Source organism: Pseudophryne corroboree, chromosome 1 (assembly GCF_028390025.1).
Source record: "Pseudophryne corroboree isolate aPseCor3 chromosome 1, aPseCor3.hap2, whole genome shotgun sequence".
Taxonomy (NCBI): Eukaryota; Metazoa; Chordata; class Amphibia; order Anura; family Myobatrachidae; genus Pseudophryne; species Pseudophryne corroboree.
This window is the reverse complement of record NC_086444.1, coordinates 764,561,507-764,576,836: the sequence shown is the minus strand read 5'-3', so window position 1 is coordinate 764,576,836 and position 15,330 is coordinate 764,561,507. Positions and strand designations below refer to the sequence as shown.

At 46.3% G+C, this 15,330-nt stretch overlaps 1 protein-coding gene across 2 annotated transcripts in view; it reads right to left on the bottom strand.

Moving 5' to 3' along the window:
* Positions 1-15,330, bottom strand: part of GRID2 (glutamate ionotropic receptor delta type subunit 2) — a 1,619,892-nt gene that overhangs the window by 631,750 nt on the left and 972,812 nt on the right. For both annotated transcript variants that reach the window (XR_010176066.1, XM_063917339.1), the window contains exon 7: positions 5,806-5,967. Coding sequence is in view for 1 of the 2 variants with exons in the window: in XM_063917339.1 (XP_063773409.1) it covers positions 5,806-5,967 (162 nt within the window). In the remaining variant the exon portion in view is untranslated. The remainder of the gene's footprint in view (positions 1-5,805; positions 5,968-15,330) is intronic.

Below are 15,330 nucleotides of genomic sequence, written 5' to 3'. Positions count from 1 at the left end.
ATTAAAGAGGCAGCTTATGATGCCGGTATCTTAGCAGCCAAGGCCTCTACTACATCAGTCCTGGCTCGCTGGATATTGTGGCTGAGATCCTGGTCTGTGGATCTGGACTCTAGAAAAACCCTGGAGGTACTTCCTTTCAAGGGAGATATTCTGTTTTGGGAGGACTTAAATAAGATAGTGGCTGACTTGGCTACTGCCAAAACTGCATGTCTGCCAAGTACCGCTCCTTCGGTGTCGAAGGCTAAAGGTACTTCCTTTCGCCCCTTTCATCCTTCAGGTAAAACAAATGGTCAGGCGTACAACAAGCAGGCCCACACTTCCAAACCTGGTAAGCCGAAGCCCAAAAGAGCCTGGGTGGCCTCTCAGCCAGCTTCCAAGACCTATAAGCTTGCCACATAATGGGACGGACCTCCCCCTGGGGGATCCCAGGGTGGGGGGCCGGCTTCTAGTGTATACCCAGGAATGGTTGAAGACCACTTCAGATGCCTGGATATGGTAAGTCATCACTCGAGGTTACGCCATAGCCTTCAAAAACCGACCCCCTCATCGATTTTGCCGGACAGACGTCCTGTTGGACCAGACAAAGGCATACACTCTACATTCGGTGGTACAGACCCTCCTGGATACAGGAGTCGTAGTACAGGTGCCTCTTGTGCAGAGGAGCCGGGGGTACTATTCTCCGCTGTTTCTAGTCCCGAAACCGAATGGGTCCTCCCGGCCCATTCTCAACCTCAAGGCATTGAACAGGTTTGTGAAGGTTTCCAAGTTCCGTATGGAAACCCTTCGCTCTATAGTTCTGGCCTTGGAACCTGGGGACTACATGGTCTCCCTGGACATACAGGATACTTACCTGCATATTCCTATAGCAGTGTCACATCAGCAATACCTGAGGTTTGCGATTGGCAACCTCCATTACCAGTTTCGGGCGGTACCTTTTGGTTTAACTATGCATCCGCGAGTCTTCACCAACGTTATGGCAGTGCTGACGATGGTACTTCGCCGTCAAGGGGTCAGGATACTGCCGTATCTGGACGACTTGTTAATCCTGGCAAATTCCCCAGAACTTCTCCTACGTCATCCGGATATGACTGTCCGGTTTCTACAAGCCCACGGGTGGCTCATCAACTGGAAGAAATCCTCCCTGGTCCCTGCTCAGAGCATGGTGCACCTGGGAGCGCTATTGGACACTCACAACCAGAGGTTGTTCTTGTCTCAGGAGAAAGTCCTGAAGCTTCAGGACAGGATTCGTTGCTTCCTTTCTTGTCTGCAAGTGTCGATACATTCGGCAATGCAGGTGCTGGGCCTCATGGTGCCAGCATTCGACATGGTGGAGTATTCTCAATTCCATTCTCGCCCCCTCCAGAAGCTGATTCTAGCCAAGTGGGATGGCCTGCCTCACCGGATCAGGTCTCACATGATCTCATTGACTCCAGAGGTCCGTCTGTCGCTGCTCTGGTAGCTCCAGGACCGACAATTGTGCAGGGGCCTTCCCTTCTGGATATCCAACTGGGTTAAGAGGTTGGGGCGCGGTGATGGAGCAACACTCCCTTCAGGGTCGGTGGACCAAGGAGGAATCCCTCCTCTCGATCAACATTCTGGAATGCGGATGGTCTTCAATGCTTGAACCTGGTCCAGCATTTAATTCAGAACCGTCCTGTTCAAGTACAGTCAGACAACGCCACCACAGTGGCTTACATAAATCATCAAGGCAGCAATCGAAGCCATTTGGCAATGAAGGAAGTCTCACGGATTCTACATTGGGCGGAACGCCATCTACCGGCCATATCGGCAATATTCATTCCGGGAGTCCTGAATTGGGAAGCAGACTTTCTCAGTCGTCAGGACGTACATGCCGGCGAGTGGGGCCTCCATCCAGAAGTGTTTCAATTCCTAGTGGAAAAGTGGGGCCTTCCAGACGTAGATCTGATGGCGTCTCGACACAATCACAAGGTTCCGGTCTTCGGAGCAAAGACAAGGGATCCTCAAGCAGCATTCATGGATGCGCTGGTGGTGCCATGGAGGTTTCGGCTGCTGTACGTGTTCCCTCCGGTGTCACTCCTGCCCAGGGTAATTCAGAAGTTCAAGCAAGAAAAAGGAATTCTGCTCCTCATAGCTTCCAGCGTGACCCAGACGGCACTTGTTCTCAGACCTGCAAGGCCTATTGTCAGAGCGTCCAATTCTACTTCCACAATGCCCAGACCTCCTCGTTCAGGGCCCCTGTGTCTACCAGGACCTAGCCCGGCTGTCTTTGACGGCGTGGCTCTTGAAGCTACCGTCTTAAGGGCTAAAGAGTTTTCTGAGGCGGTCATTCAAACTATATTGCGGGCCCGGAAACCGGCTTTGGCTCGGATTTACTATAGGGTCTGGCATTCTTACTTTGTTTGGTGCGCATCTAACAATTATGACGCTTCCAAGTTTAGTATAGCCAAGATGTTGGCTTTTCTTCAGCAGGGCCTGAACTTAGGCCTGTGTCTGGCCTCGCTCAAGGTTCACATATCTGCCTTGTCGGTGTGGTTTCAGAGAAAGATTGCAACCTTACCTGATGTGCATACCTTTACTCAGGGTGTGTTGCGTATCCAACCTCCCTATGTCCCGCCTGTGGCTCCTTGGGACTTGTCGGTGGTTTTGGAGGCGTTACAAGAGTCTCTGTTTGAAACTCTTGGTTCAGCTGATCTTAAGTGGCTTTCCCTTAAGGTGGTGTTTCTGCTGGCTATTGCCTCAGCTAGAAGAGTGTCGGATTTGGGTGCCTTGTCCTGTAGTTCCCCATATCTGATATTTCACCATGACCGGGCGGTTCTTAGGACTCGTCCCGGATATTTACCTAAGGTGGTTTCTTCGTTCCACCTTAACCAGGAGATTGTGGTTCCGGCACTTGTTTCTCCTGATCTGTCTCCCAAAGAGCGGCCTTTGGATGTGGTACGGGCTCTCCGTGTCTATGTGAAGAGAACTGCTTCTATTAGAAAATCTGATTCTCTCTTTGTGCTGTTTGGATTTCACAAACGGGGCTGGCCTGCTCACAAGCAAACATTGGCCAGAATGATTAGAATGGTGATTGCACATGCTTATGTGAGGGCTGGTCTCTCAGCTCCTGCTCACATTATGGCCCATTCTACTCCATCTGTTGGACCTTCTTGGGCGGCCCGCCTTGGTGCGACCCTTGAACAATTGTGCAAGGCAGCTACGTGGTCCTCTGTGAACACGTTCATAAGGTTCTATGCCTTCGATACTGCCGCTTCCCAGGATGCTTCCTTTGGACGCAGGGTCATTGGCCTGCTACAGTGCGTCCCCTCCCATAAGGAACTGCTTTAGGACATCCCCTATGTCTATCCTTGTGGAGCCCAGTGTACCCCGCAGCAGAAAACGAGTTTTATGGTAAGAACTTACCTTTGTTAAAACTCTTTCTGCAAGGTACACTGGGCTCCACAAGGCGCCTACCCTGACGCACTTAGCTTCTTTGGGTTGGTATGGCATTAGCCGCTGACACTTCCCCTGTCATGAGAGTGTTGTGTATGTGGCTACTAACCGTTGTCGTCTCTTTTCCTGCTAGTGCATTGGGCTGGTTAACTTAAAAACTGAGCATCTGTGCAGGGAGGCGGGGTTATAGAGGAGGCGGCGCTATGCATTCTGGGAACAGTCAAAGCTTTAGAGCCTGTTGGTGCCTCGGATCAAGATCCTACTCTACACCCCTATGTCTATCCTTGTGGAGCCCAGTGTACCTCGCAGAAAGAGTTTTAACAAAGGTAAGTTCTTACCATAAAACTCGTTATCTACACACATAAACAGTATATTACATGTATATAAAAAAAAACTATTATTATCTATGAATCAGCAGTATGTTCTTAACTAAAACAATAATTTTTATACCTGGAACCACCAAGGTAAAATGCATTCTTTGTGGGAATGAGTATAGCATCTATAAACAAAGACTGCAAGTCCATCGGTCATACTCCCCTGGCTAAAATAATGAAACTTATATTCTTCCTAACATGGCAATTTGAGTGCAAATATGTCCAAGAAAATCAAATAAAAAATGTAGTTATATAAGAGCACGTCAATTATTCTGTATACGATATTCAGCTAAGCAATGCACTGTCTTTAATATATTTTAATAATATATTTTAATAACAAGCAGTGTTTTTTTCTTTGAAAAAAAAAAGCTAGCACTCACAATAGGTGTAAGTTGTCACAAGATTTATAGAATCTTCCATGCTCTGGAAAGTATATGGACACTTATACACTTCTAAAATGATTCAACTGATTTCTTCCTGTTTCTAGAACTAGTTATGTGAATTAAAAATTAATCTAAAAAACAAAATGGCTACAGTAGTACTGTGTACCCCTGAGAATTACTGCAAGAAACAAACAAGTATAATTCTGGGTGTTCTTTCTCCTTATCCGGGCCAGATTTAGGGACTAATTCAGAGTTGATCGCAGCAGCAAATTTGTTAGCAGTTGGGCAAAACCATGTGCACTGCATGGGGGGGCGGGGGCAGATATAACATGTGCAGAGAGAGTAGATTTGGGTAGGATGTGATCAAACTGAAATCTAAATTGCAGTGTAAAAATAAAGCAGCCAGTATCTACCCTGCACAGAAACAAACAAAAAAAAAAAAAGAACCCAAATCTAACTCTCTCTGCAAATGTTATATCTGCCACACCTGCAGTGCACATGGTTTTTCCCAACTGCTAACAAATTTGCTGCTACGATCAACTCTGAATTGCCCTCTCATGGGGCCTTAAGGAAGATATCGGTTTGGAGCCCCCGTCCCTCAACTGCATGCATTTTCTCACACACTGCACCCATAGCCACACACACAAACTGTCCCCATAGTTGCACACACACTGCCCCATAGCTGCACACACACACGCTGCCCCCATATCCATACATGCAAACATACACACACTTTCCCATGGCCATGCGCACACATAAATTTATCCATAGCAGCACACATACAAAGTGTGTAAGTCCATTCAGAGTTGGAGCCCCCCCCCCCCTGATTGTAGAAGGTGGGTGCATGATGGTGAGTGCAAACAGTAAAAAGGCACTTACTGGCTGGTGCACCTCACCTTCTTCTATCTTGGCTCTTCCTCAGTCTCGGTGCGTGTGACGTGATGGGTCACTTGCACAACACTGTGTTCCACCCATCTGCCTGCCATGCTGCTGCAGAGGGAGTCATCTTGCTAGTCTCTTCACTAGGCTCCACACACACACAGTGAATTACACAGTCCCAGTGACTGACACCCCTCTTGGGCCCCTGCTACTCCCAGACTACCAGGAACTGCCGGACCCGGGGAACCTGCAGGTGGTAGGGTGTTAATAAATAAAAATTTAAAATAAGCATGGAGCAGTGTGTTGCTTCCTGGGCCGGCGGGCTTCCTAAGTGGTCATAGCAAGCACACGTCTTGCATCCTCTATTATTATGCCACTGATTACACAGTCCTGCCGGTGGACCCCATGGGATCAACAAGGCCCTAAGTGGATGCTTGTATTGCCTCTTGGTAAATCTGCTACTGTTGCTTATATATATCTTTAAATATGTTCCAATGTACTTTAGTTACTTTTAAGTAGAAAAAACAGTGTACTGTAATTGACATATTTCTCAAGTAAAAAATAAACTTTGTGCTGAATTGTCAAACTTTACTGAAGACATGAAAGTTAGCAAATTTATCATCCCAACTAATGTTATGGCCCTTCTGACAGCCAATGCTATTAGTAAGAGTAATGTGCATTTAAAATTAGGCACCTCAGCCAGCATCATATCTCATTGGGAAATAATGATGATGAAAGATGGAAGTATTAGTTACCTTCTTGACAGTTTCCAGCATAGATCGACCTCCTTGCCAAGGCTTTGAGTTCTTCTTGATACAGGTGAGACTTGCCATGCTATGCCACTTTCTATCTTCCAGCTTCTTGTGAAAGGCATTAGCTAGTAAGAGCACTGTGTCATAGATATACAGGTTGGTGATCTGTAAAGGATTAGATATTGATCATTAGCCTCTGAATTTGAAGAGAGCTGACAGACCTAAGTAAAAATCATAACACAGTTGCTTCAGCTGCTTATGAACCCATTGTCTTGCAATTACAGCTTTCACTTGGCTAAATGTACAGTCTTTTATCTTTGAGAATTAGTCACATGAAGCTATGTCATTTATGATGGAGGGTTCTTTCAAAATGTCGTGCTAACTGCTTCATTTTCTATTGACCTTTATCATTGTTATAAAAAGACAGGTGTAGCATTGTGAAGGAAAAAAAAAATGTATTCCCTGGACAGACACTGCAGACATGCACTGTTATTTCTACAGAGGAAGTTTTACCAGCCACAAACACATTTCAGCAAACATTAATAATAATCATTGCATCACTAATATTTATATACTAAATGAATGAGCTTCTTCATGCTATTTACAGCATATGGGTGCAAGATTAAATATGACTAGTTTAACATATTGCCAGATGTAATGTATACCTCATCATTATATGGGAACATTTCCTTATGCTTAGTAACCAGGGCAATATTACCAATGGAGCAGATGGAACTACAGCTGTAGGCCACATAAAATTTGGCCCATCGTCATGACAGCATGATGATGACAAACCACCGGCTGGCCACTTGGTTGGCCATAAATAATTACATAAAAATAGTATTTCTATTTTCCTCACAAAATGATGCAATTTTTCTACTTTTACATGTTTAGGAAGACACTGGGGCAGATACATACTTACCGACTTTCTGGCGGCTCCCTCCAGGAGGAAGCAGCCAGTTTAGCTCAACAGGGAGCGGGGTATTGTCATAGATGGGCAGCAGTGCAGGGGCATGGTTGGTGCGATCGTATCATCAAGACCTGTTTTACAATGCTCAGATTACTGGCTTTGTAAAGCAGGAGGTGGGCTATGATGTGGCAATTAAGCATGAATCATGTCATTGCCCTGCCCCCTTAGGGCTGTTTCACACTACCCCGTTTTCACCGGATGGCAAAAAGCTGGACAAACTTTTTCCGGCTTTTTGCCATCCATCGGTGCCTTACACACACAACGGTTTTGTGCCGTGTTTAAGGCTGTGCGCATGCGCCGCAGCAGCAGCATGGCACAAAAAACCTGTTGTGTGTGAAAGCGCCCATTCACACACTTAACTCACTGCCTGTAAGGACAGCACGGCCCCGGCGCGGCAGCCGGACCTTTCAGTGGATATTTCCGGCTGCAACCAGACAGCCGTGCCGGGACCGTGCCGTGTGAATTGACACATTACTCTGCATGTGTCTCAGCAGCACAACCGCGGCAAAAAGCCGGCCAGTATTTTGCTGGCCGGCTCTGCCCAGAGCGTGTGTAATAGCCCGTACTGTCTGCAAGCGGGCAAATGCATGGGGGCTGGGGATATTGTCGCTGGGTGTGCAAGTGGATGAGGGAGGAAGCAGGAATGTGCGGGTGACTGACCAGCTCCGGGAGACTTGTCTTCTTTTCTGGGTGGCTGGGAGGGCCCCCGATTTTTGGGAGCCTTTCAGTAATTCCAGGAGAATAAGTATAGGCTGAGATTGTAGGGGGTGTATATGCATGGCACCGGTCACACCCACACTCTAGTGACCACAGCTCCATGCTTTTCACAATAGGCCATTCAACATTTTCTGCCCATGTTGCCCATAATTCAGCTGTGTTATCAACAGGTAATGGGTAAGGTGGGCTTGAGCAAGAGCTAATGTCAGCTGATCTCATAAAAGCTGTAACTTGTTAATATAATATAAGATATCCAATAATTTCTCTTAGTGCTTGAAGATGGAGTAAACAGTCTCAGTGGTAGTATCACTGCAAATGTCTTTCAATAAACGCACATGCAAAATATATATCTAACAATATATAAAATGATCATGTACTGTATAACATATAAATCTAAAAACAAACATAACAAATAAAATCTAGCCACTAGCTGTTGCTAATTTCACAGAAAATTAGGTTACAAATCAGATATTTCAGATATTTCCCCTGCCAGAATGAAAACTAGCCTCAGGTTGGGTAGAACAGAGCTGGCATCTCTATGGAGAAATGTCAAGAATTTTCTGTAGGGCTCTTCCTAGCCACCTGCACTGTGCTAGCTGTAGTAATGAACAAAATTGGACCCCTGGAGTGGTAATGTAGCATTCTCAGTTGTCCCACTGCAAAAAAGACCTTTAGCACATTATACTAAAAAGATAAATGACACAAGCATGAAATAAATGTTACTTAAATAAGTTTTACCATTCTGCAATTCCTCCTCCACCACTTTATTACATGTTTTTTTAAACATTCACATTATACTCTTACTTAGTGATACAGAAAAAGAAAACCCTTATGAAAAAATTATCCCACCACAGTAAATGATTAAAGCCAAAGCCAATGTACTGATCAGCCAAAAGTATTTTGAAGTGTAGGCTGATGAAGGGGAGTTTCAGAGACTCCTGACATCAATAATTTAGGCATTAATTAACACTAGTTTTCGGGATAGAAAGGTGTAATATATATTTTAATAGGGATATGTTTTAGTCTATTTGAACTTCATTATATAAAGAAAAAATGAAGTAAATATAATATATGTAATAAGATTTAATAAAGTGGTGAAAGTGTGCTTGATGCGTGTGTGCATTCTTTAAATAAAATGTATGCTAATAGTGTGTCTGTTTTTTTTATAATTTAATTTTTGGACCACTAGGAAAGTGTTAGGGTCTCCTGCCCTGTGCTGCCACGTCGTCATGGCAACCGGGAGACAAGTGCTAGCGGAGTAACCTGAGCGCAGCTGATACTCCGGTTCGGGTCTTTTGCTGTGCAGTGGTTATAGGCTCTGTGCATGGCAGGGGATCCGGTGCTGGTTTTTGTGCTCACAGTCTGTGAGGTCTGAGTGGGGCGTGGACAGCACCTGCTTTATAAGGCCTCTTTTCAGGGTAAGCAGATGCTGCTGAATCTTTGTTGGTTAGTCAGTTTCTGAAAGTTAGCCAGTACTGTGTAGCTTTGTATTTGTTTGTTGCTTACTGCAAATAGGCCTGGGGATTTGGTATTACACTCTGCCAATCCAGACCTAGCAGTAAGACTGGAGTCAGTCGTTTAGCTTGCTGGGGTTCTGTTACTACTCTGTGAACTTAGCAAGTTTGCGGCTGTATTCTAAGACTTGCCTGTCTAATCCTGTCTCACTGTGCTAGGTGTCAGGGGTCAGTTTAGTGGCAGTAAACCGAACCTGTGCACTGCAAGTGAGAATTAGGATTGTGGAGAATCTCCTTGTGTCTATCATTCCATCTCTGACCAAGGAGTTTACTGCCACACCCGTTGGTAACCCTTTAGGGTTTTGCTGTTGCCCTTAGCAACAGCATTTCGGGTTTTCTATGTATTAAAACACAACATCTTGCTTTTCACATCTGAGCAGTTCTAATACAAGGGAGATACCCAGTTCCTTAGCCTCTGGGCTTCTCTGTTCACGTTGTGTGTATTTTGTTACCCTACCACCTTCTGTGTACGTTATGTCATATTCCCTAGTCTGTCTGTGAGTCCATTTGTTTTGCATAACAGTTCAAACACCAGTACATTCCTGCAGGCACTGGAGTGCATAACAGTCCTGACACCAGTACTTTCCTGCAGGCACTGGTGTGCATAACATATTCAGCAGCCCAATACTCCTGTTGAAATTTTGTGGGAATATGGAGCATACCCCTCAAAATACGTTGCAACAGGTGGTTGATCAGGTGCAGGTCCTGACTCAAAAATGTAATGATTTGTCCATTAAAATGCACACCTCCCAGGCTGCTGGCGGAGCTCCCGCAGCAGCAGCACCTGCAGGGGTTAAGGAGCCGAAAGTAAATCTCCCGGATCGTTTTTCTGGAGATCGCTCGCAGTTCTTTTGTTTCAAGGAGAGCTGCAAGCTATACTTCCGGCTTAGGCCTCAGTCTTCTGGGTCGGAGATTCAGCGGGTGGGCATAGTGATTTCCTTGCTACAAGGAGACCCACAGGTCTGGGCATATGGGTTGCAGCCTGACTGTCCGTCGCTTAAAAGTGTTGATGCTTTTTTTACGGCACTGGGCATGTTGTATGATGACCCTGACAAGACGGCCTCAGCCGAGGCTCAGATTTCGATCCTTAAGCAAGGGAGAAGGCCAGTTGAGGTTTACTGTACGGAGTTTCGGAGGTTGGCCCATGATACCCAGTGGAATGACCCAGCCCTGAGACACCAGTACCGAAGAGGTCTTTCTAACCAGATAAAGGACCAACTGGTACAACATCCCTTGCCTGATAGCTTGGATCAGCTCATGCTGTTATCCATCCGGGTGGATAGACGGCTGAGAGAGCGTAGGCTTGAAAGGGAGACTGAGATTTCCTTCCTTCCCAAGGGAACCTCAGACTCTGAGGAATTTTCCGAGGAGCCTATGCAGATTGGGGCTACCCGCCTCTCCTCGCGTGAGAAGATGCGGAGGAGACAGCAGGGGTTGTGTTTGTACTGTGGGAATAAAGGTCATGTGGTAGTATCATGCCCAGAAAAGCCGGAAAACTTCAGGGCCTGAGGGTGATGGGAAATATCCTGTCAGGCCAGAAGTCAGAATTTCCCAAGAAGACTTTTATCATTCCGGTGACTTTGAAGATCCTCGGTCAAACTGTCAAGACTGAGGCCTTTGTGGACAGTGGGGCCGACGGGGTTTTTATGGACCGCCAATTCGCCCTGAAACACTCTGTTCCCTTAGTACCCTTGGCATCGGAAATTGAGATTTGTGGGTTAAACGGGGAACCATTATCCCAAGGTAAAATTACCTCTTGCACTAGCCAGATTTCTTTGTTTATTGGAGCCACACACTCGGAAAAATTGTCCTTTTATGTGACTGTCTGTACTTTTGCCCCATTGGTGTTGGGGTTACCCTGGTTAAGGGCCCACAATCCTCAATTTGACTGGGTCTCTGGGTAGATTCTTAGTTGGAGTACTGATTGTTTCAGGAGTTGCTTGAGCCTTCCAGTCAGGTTCTCGCAGCTAAGTTTGCCAGGATTGCCAGGGTGTTATGCAGATTTTGCGGACGTGTTCTCCAAAAAAGTTGCAGAGGTACTACCTCCCCATCGCTCCTATGACTGTGCCATTGATTTGTTGCCAAATGCTAAGCTTCCCAAGAGCAGGTTGTACTCCCTGTCACGTCCTGAGACTCAGGCTATGGCAGAGTACATTCAGGAGAACTTGGCTAAGGGATTTATCAGACCTTCACAGTCTCCAGTTGGGTCGGGGTTCTTCTTCGTGGGTAAAAAGGACGGTTCGTTGCGACCCTGCATCGACTTCAGGGAATTGAACCGTATCACGATTAAAAACTCATACCCACTGCCTCTCATTTCGGTCTTGTTTGACCAGCTTCGTACTGCCACCATTTTTTCTAAGATTGACCTACGCGGTGCGTACAATCTAATCCGAATAAGAGAGGGGGATGAATGGAAGACTGCCTTTAATACCCACTCGGGGCATTATGAATATTTGGTGATGCCTTTTGGGCTCTGTAATGCCCCGGCAGTCTTCCAGGATTTCATGAATGATGTGCTCAGGGAATATTTGGATAGATTCTTAGTTGTATACTTAGATGACATCCTAATCTTCTCCCATTCCCTGGAGGAACATCGGAAGCATGTACGCTTAGTCCTCCAGAAACTCAGAGACCACCGGCTTGGGGCGAAGCTGGAGAAGTGCGAATTTGAAGTTCAGCAAATCGCATTTCTAGGATATATTATCTCCCCAGAAGGTTTCCAAATGGAGGGTTCCAAGGTACAGGCAGTCCTGGATTGGGTGCAGCCCACTAGTTTGAAGGCGCTTCAGCGTTTCCTGGGCTTTGCGAATTTTTATAGACGATTTATCGCTGGATTTTCGTCTATAGTGGCGCCCTTGGTGGCACTCACTAAGAAAGGGGCGGATGTTGCTCACTGGTCTTGTGAGGCTAAAGCGGCTTTTGCCCGTCTCAAAAGGGCATTTGTTTCGGCCAAGGTGCTGCGACACCCAGATCCAGAGCGTCCTTTTGTGGTGGAGGTGGATGCCTCTGAGATGGGTATTGGGGCAGTGCTTTCTCAGATGGGAGTGTCAGATAATCGCCTTCATCCCTGTGCTTACTTTTCCCGTAAATTTTTGCCTGCCGAGATGAATTATGACGTGGGTAACCGGGAATTGTTGGCTATTAAGGATGCACTCGAGGAGTGGAGACACTGGCTTGAGGGGGCTAAGTTTGTGGTCTCAATTCTCACTGACCATAAGAATCTGGCATATTTAGAGTCAGCGAAGCGTCTCAATGCCAGGCAGGCACGATGGGCTTTGTTTTTTGCTCGCTTTAATTTTTTGATAACATATCGCCCTGGGTCAAAAAACATCAAGGCTGATGCGCTCTCGTTGAGTTTTGCTCCAATCCAGGAGACCACCGAGGAGCCGTTGCCCATTGTTTCCCCATCATGTATTAAAGTGGGCATTACCCAGGACCTCTTATCATTAGTCCTTAGAGCACAGGAGCAGGCTCCTCCAGACCTTCCGGTAGGTCTTTTGTTTGTGCCTCCTAGGTTAAGACAGCGAGTGTTCCTGGAATTCCATGCCAAGAAGTCTGCAGGTCACCCGGGTATTGCCAGAACTCGGGAGTTGCTATCTAGGGCGGTGTGGTGGCCCTCGGTGGCTAAGGATGTGGATCAGTGGGTTCGGGCATGTGACATCTGTGCCCGAAATAAGACTCCTAGAGGGGTTCCTGTTGGCCCACTACATCCACTCTCTATCCCATCTAAGCCATGGACCCACATTTCAATGGATTTTGTGGTGGACTTGCCCAAATCCTCGGGGATGACAGCCATCTGGGTTGTCGTTGACAGGTTTTCGAAGATGGCGCACTTCGTTCCACTGGTTGGGCTGCCATCGGCCAGACGCCTGTCTGAATTATTTATGCTGCATGTTGTGCGTCTCCACGGGTTGCCACTTGATGTGGTCTCTGACCGCGGATCCCAGTTTATGGCCAAATTCTGGAGGGCATTTTGTTCCGATCTCCAGATTTCTGTCAGCTTGTCGTCGGGCTACCATCCGCAGTCTAATGGGCAGACTGAAAGGGTGAACCAGTCCTTGGAGCAGTTCCTCAGGTGTTATGTCTCCAAGTGTCAGACTGACTGGGTTGCTCATCTGTCCATGGCGGAGTTTGCCTATAACAACGCGGCTCACTCTGCTACAGGGATCTCTCCCTTCCTTTGTGTGTATGGGCATCATCCTAAGGCCAATTCTTTTGACCCCCTGGACTCCACGCCTGGTGGTTCCTCTGTGGTTTCGGTCCTTAGAGGTATTTGGCGGAAAGTGAAGAAAGCCCTTGTGTCTGTGTCATTAGTGACCAAAAGGGTTTTTGATAAGCGGAAAAGACCCTGCAGCTTCAAATTAGGAGACTTCGTCTGGTTGTCTACCAAGAATTTGAAGTTGAGACAGCCATCTCATAAGTTAGGCCCCCGGTTCATCGGCCCTTATAAGATCACCAGGGTTATCAATCCGGTGGCATTTCAGTTAGATCTGCCCCGTTCTTTGGGTATCAATAAAACATTTCATTGTTCCCTTTTAAAACGGGCGATTAGTAATCCTTCTTCCAGTGGAAGACCTTCCCCTCTTCTGATACGTGGCCAGAGGGAGTTTGTTGTTGAAAGGATTCTTGACTCCAAGGTGGTTCGGGGTCGGCTGTCATTTTTGGTGCACTGGAAGGGGTATGGCCCGGAGGAGCGGTCGTTGGTGCGCAGTTGTGATCTTCATGCCCCCAGACTGATACGCTCTTTCTTCTCGCAGTTCCCTGATAAACCCGGTGGTAGGGGTTCTTTGACCCCTCGTCAGAGGGGGGGTACTGTTAGGGTCTCCTGCCCTGTGCTGCCACGTCGTCATGGCAACCGGGAGACAAGTGCTAGCGGAGTAACCTGAGTGCAGCTGATACTCCGGTTCGGGTCTTTTGCTGTGCAGTGGTTATAGGCTCTGTGCATGGCAGGGGATCCGGTGCTGGCTTTTGTGCTCACAGTCTGTGAGGTCTGAGTGGGGCGTGGACAGCACCTGCTTTATAAGGCCTCTTTTCAGGGTAAGCAGATGCTGCTGAATCTTTGTTGGTTAGTCAGTTTCTGAAAGTTAGCCAGTACTGTGTAGCTTTGTATTTGTTTGTTGCTTACTGCAAATAGGCCTGGGGATTTGGTATTACACTCTGCCAATCCAGACCTAGCAGTAAGACTGGAGTCAGTCGTTTAGCTTGCTGGGGTTCTGTTACTACTCTGTGAACTTAGCAAGTTTGCGGCTGTATTCTAAGACTTGCCTGTCTAATCCTGTCTCACTGTGCTAGGTGTCAGGGGTCAGTTTAGTGGCAGTAAACCGAACCTGTGCACTGCAAGTGAGAATTAGGATTGTGGAGAATCTCCTTGTGTCTATCATTCCATCTCTGACCAAGGAGTTTACTGCCACACCCGTTGGTAACCCTTTAGGGTTTTGCTGTTGCCCTTAGCAACAGCATTTCGGGTTTTCTATGTATTAAAACACAACATCTTGCTTTTCACATCTGAGCAGTTCTAATACAAGGGAGATACCCAGTTCCTTAGCCTCTGGGCTTCTCTGTTCACGTTGTGTGTATTTTGTTACCCTACCACCTTCTGTGTACGTTATGTCATATTCCCTAGTCTGTCTGTGAGTCCATTTGTTTTGCATAACAGTTCAAACACCAGTACATTCCTGCAGGCACTGGAGTGCATAACAGTCCTGACACCAGTACTTTCCTGCAGGCACTGGTGTGCATAACAGAAAGGTTGCAAGGATTCTCAGTCCTGTTACTTATCTCAGGGGCATCCTATTTTTTTTACTAAAGTACTTTAAATGTTTCATCAAGTTCGTTTTCCCAGACTCCTTATACTTCAGGATTAGGGGGAATTAAGAAACCTATAATGGTTTTACTGCTGTAAAGAGTAATGACAAAAATAGATGACAAACATGTTTTGACCAAATACCAAGTGGCACAGGCATTCTATATGCCGCTTTAGAAAAAATGGGAGATCTAGTTATGAGATAATAAAAAAAGTAAAATTGCAGTGTAGCGAATCAATGTGGTCATTGGTATCAAAAATTTGAAATGCATTCATGTGACTTTTTTGCTTTATCTATGTAAATGAAAGCACCATGTCACCTTTACTCTTTCAATGACATTTATAGGAATACAACTTTTTTTTTTTTGCAAAGAATATGTCTAGCTGATTTATAACTTTTACTACTCTCAACAGGAATGAGCTAGCCTATTTATTGTGCTATAAGAAGAAGTGGGTTCACTAAACCTTTCATTGCTTAAGAGATAGACTATTAATTATGAACTGTTCTGCTCCATATCCTTCTT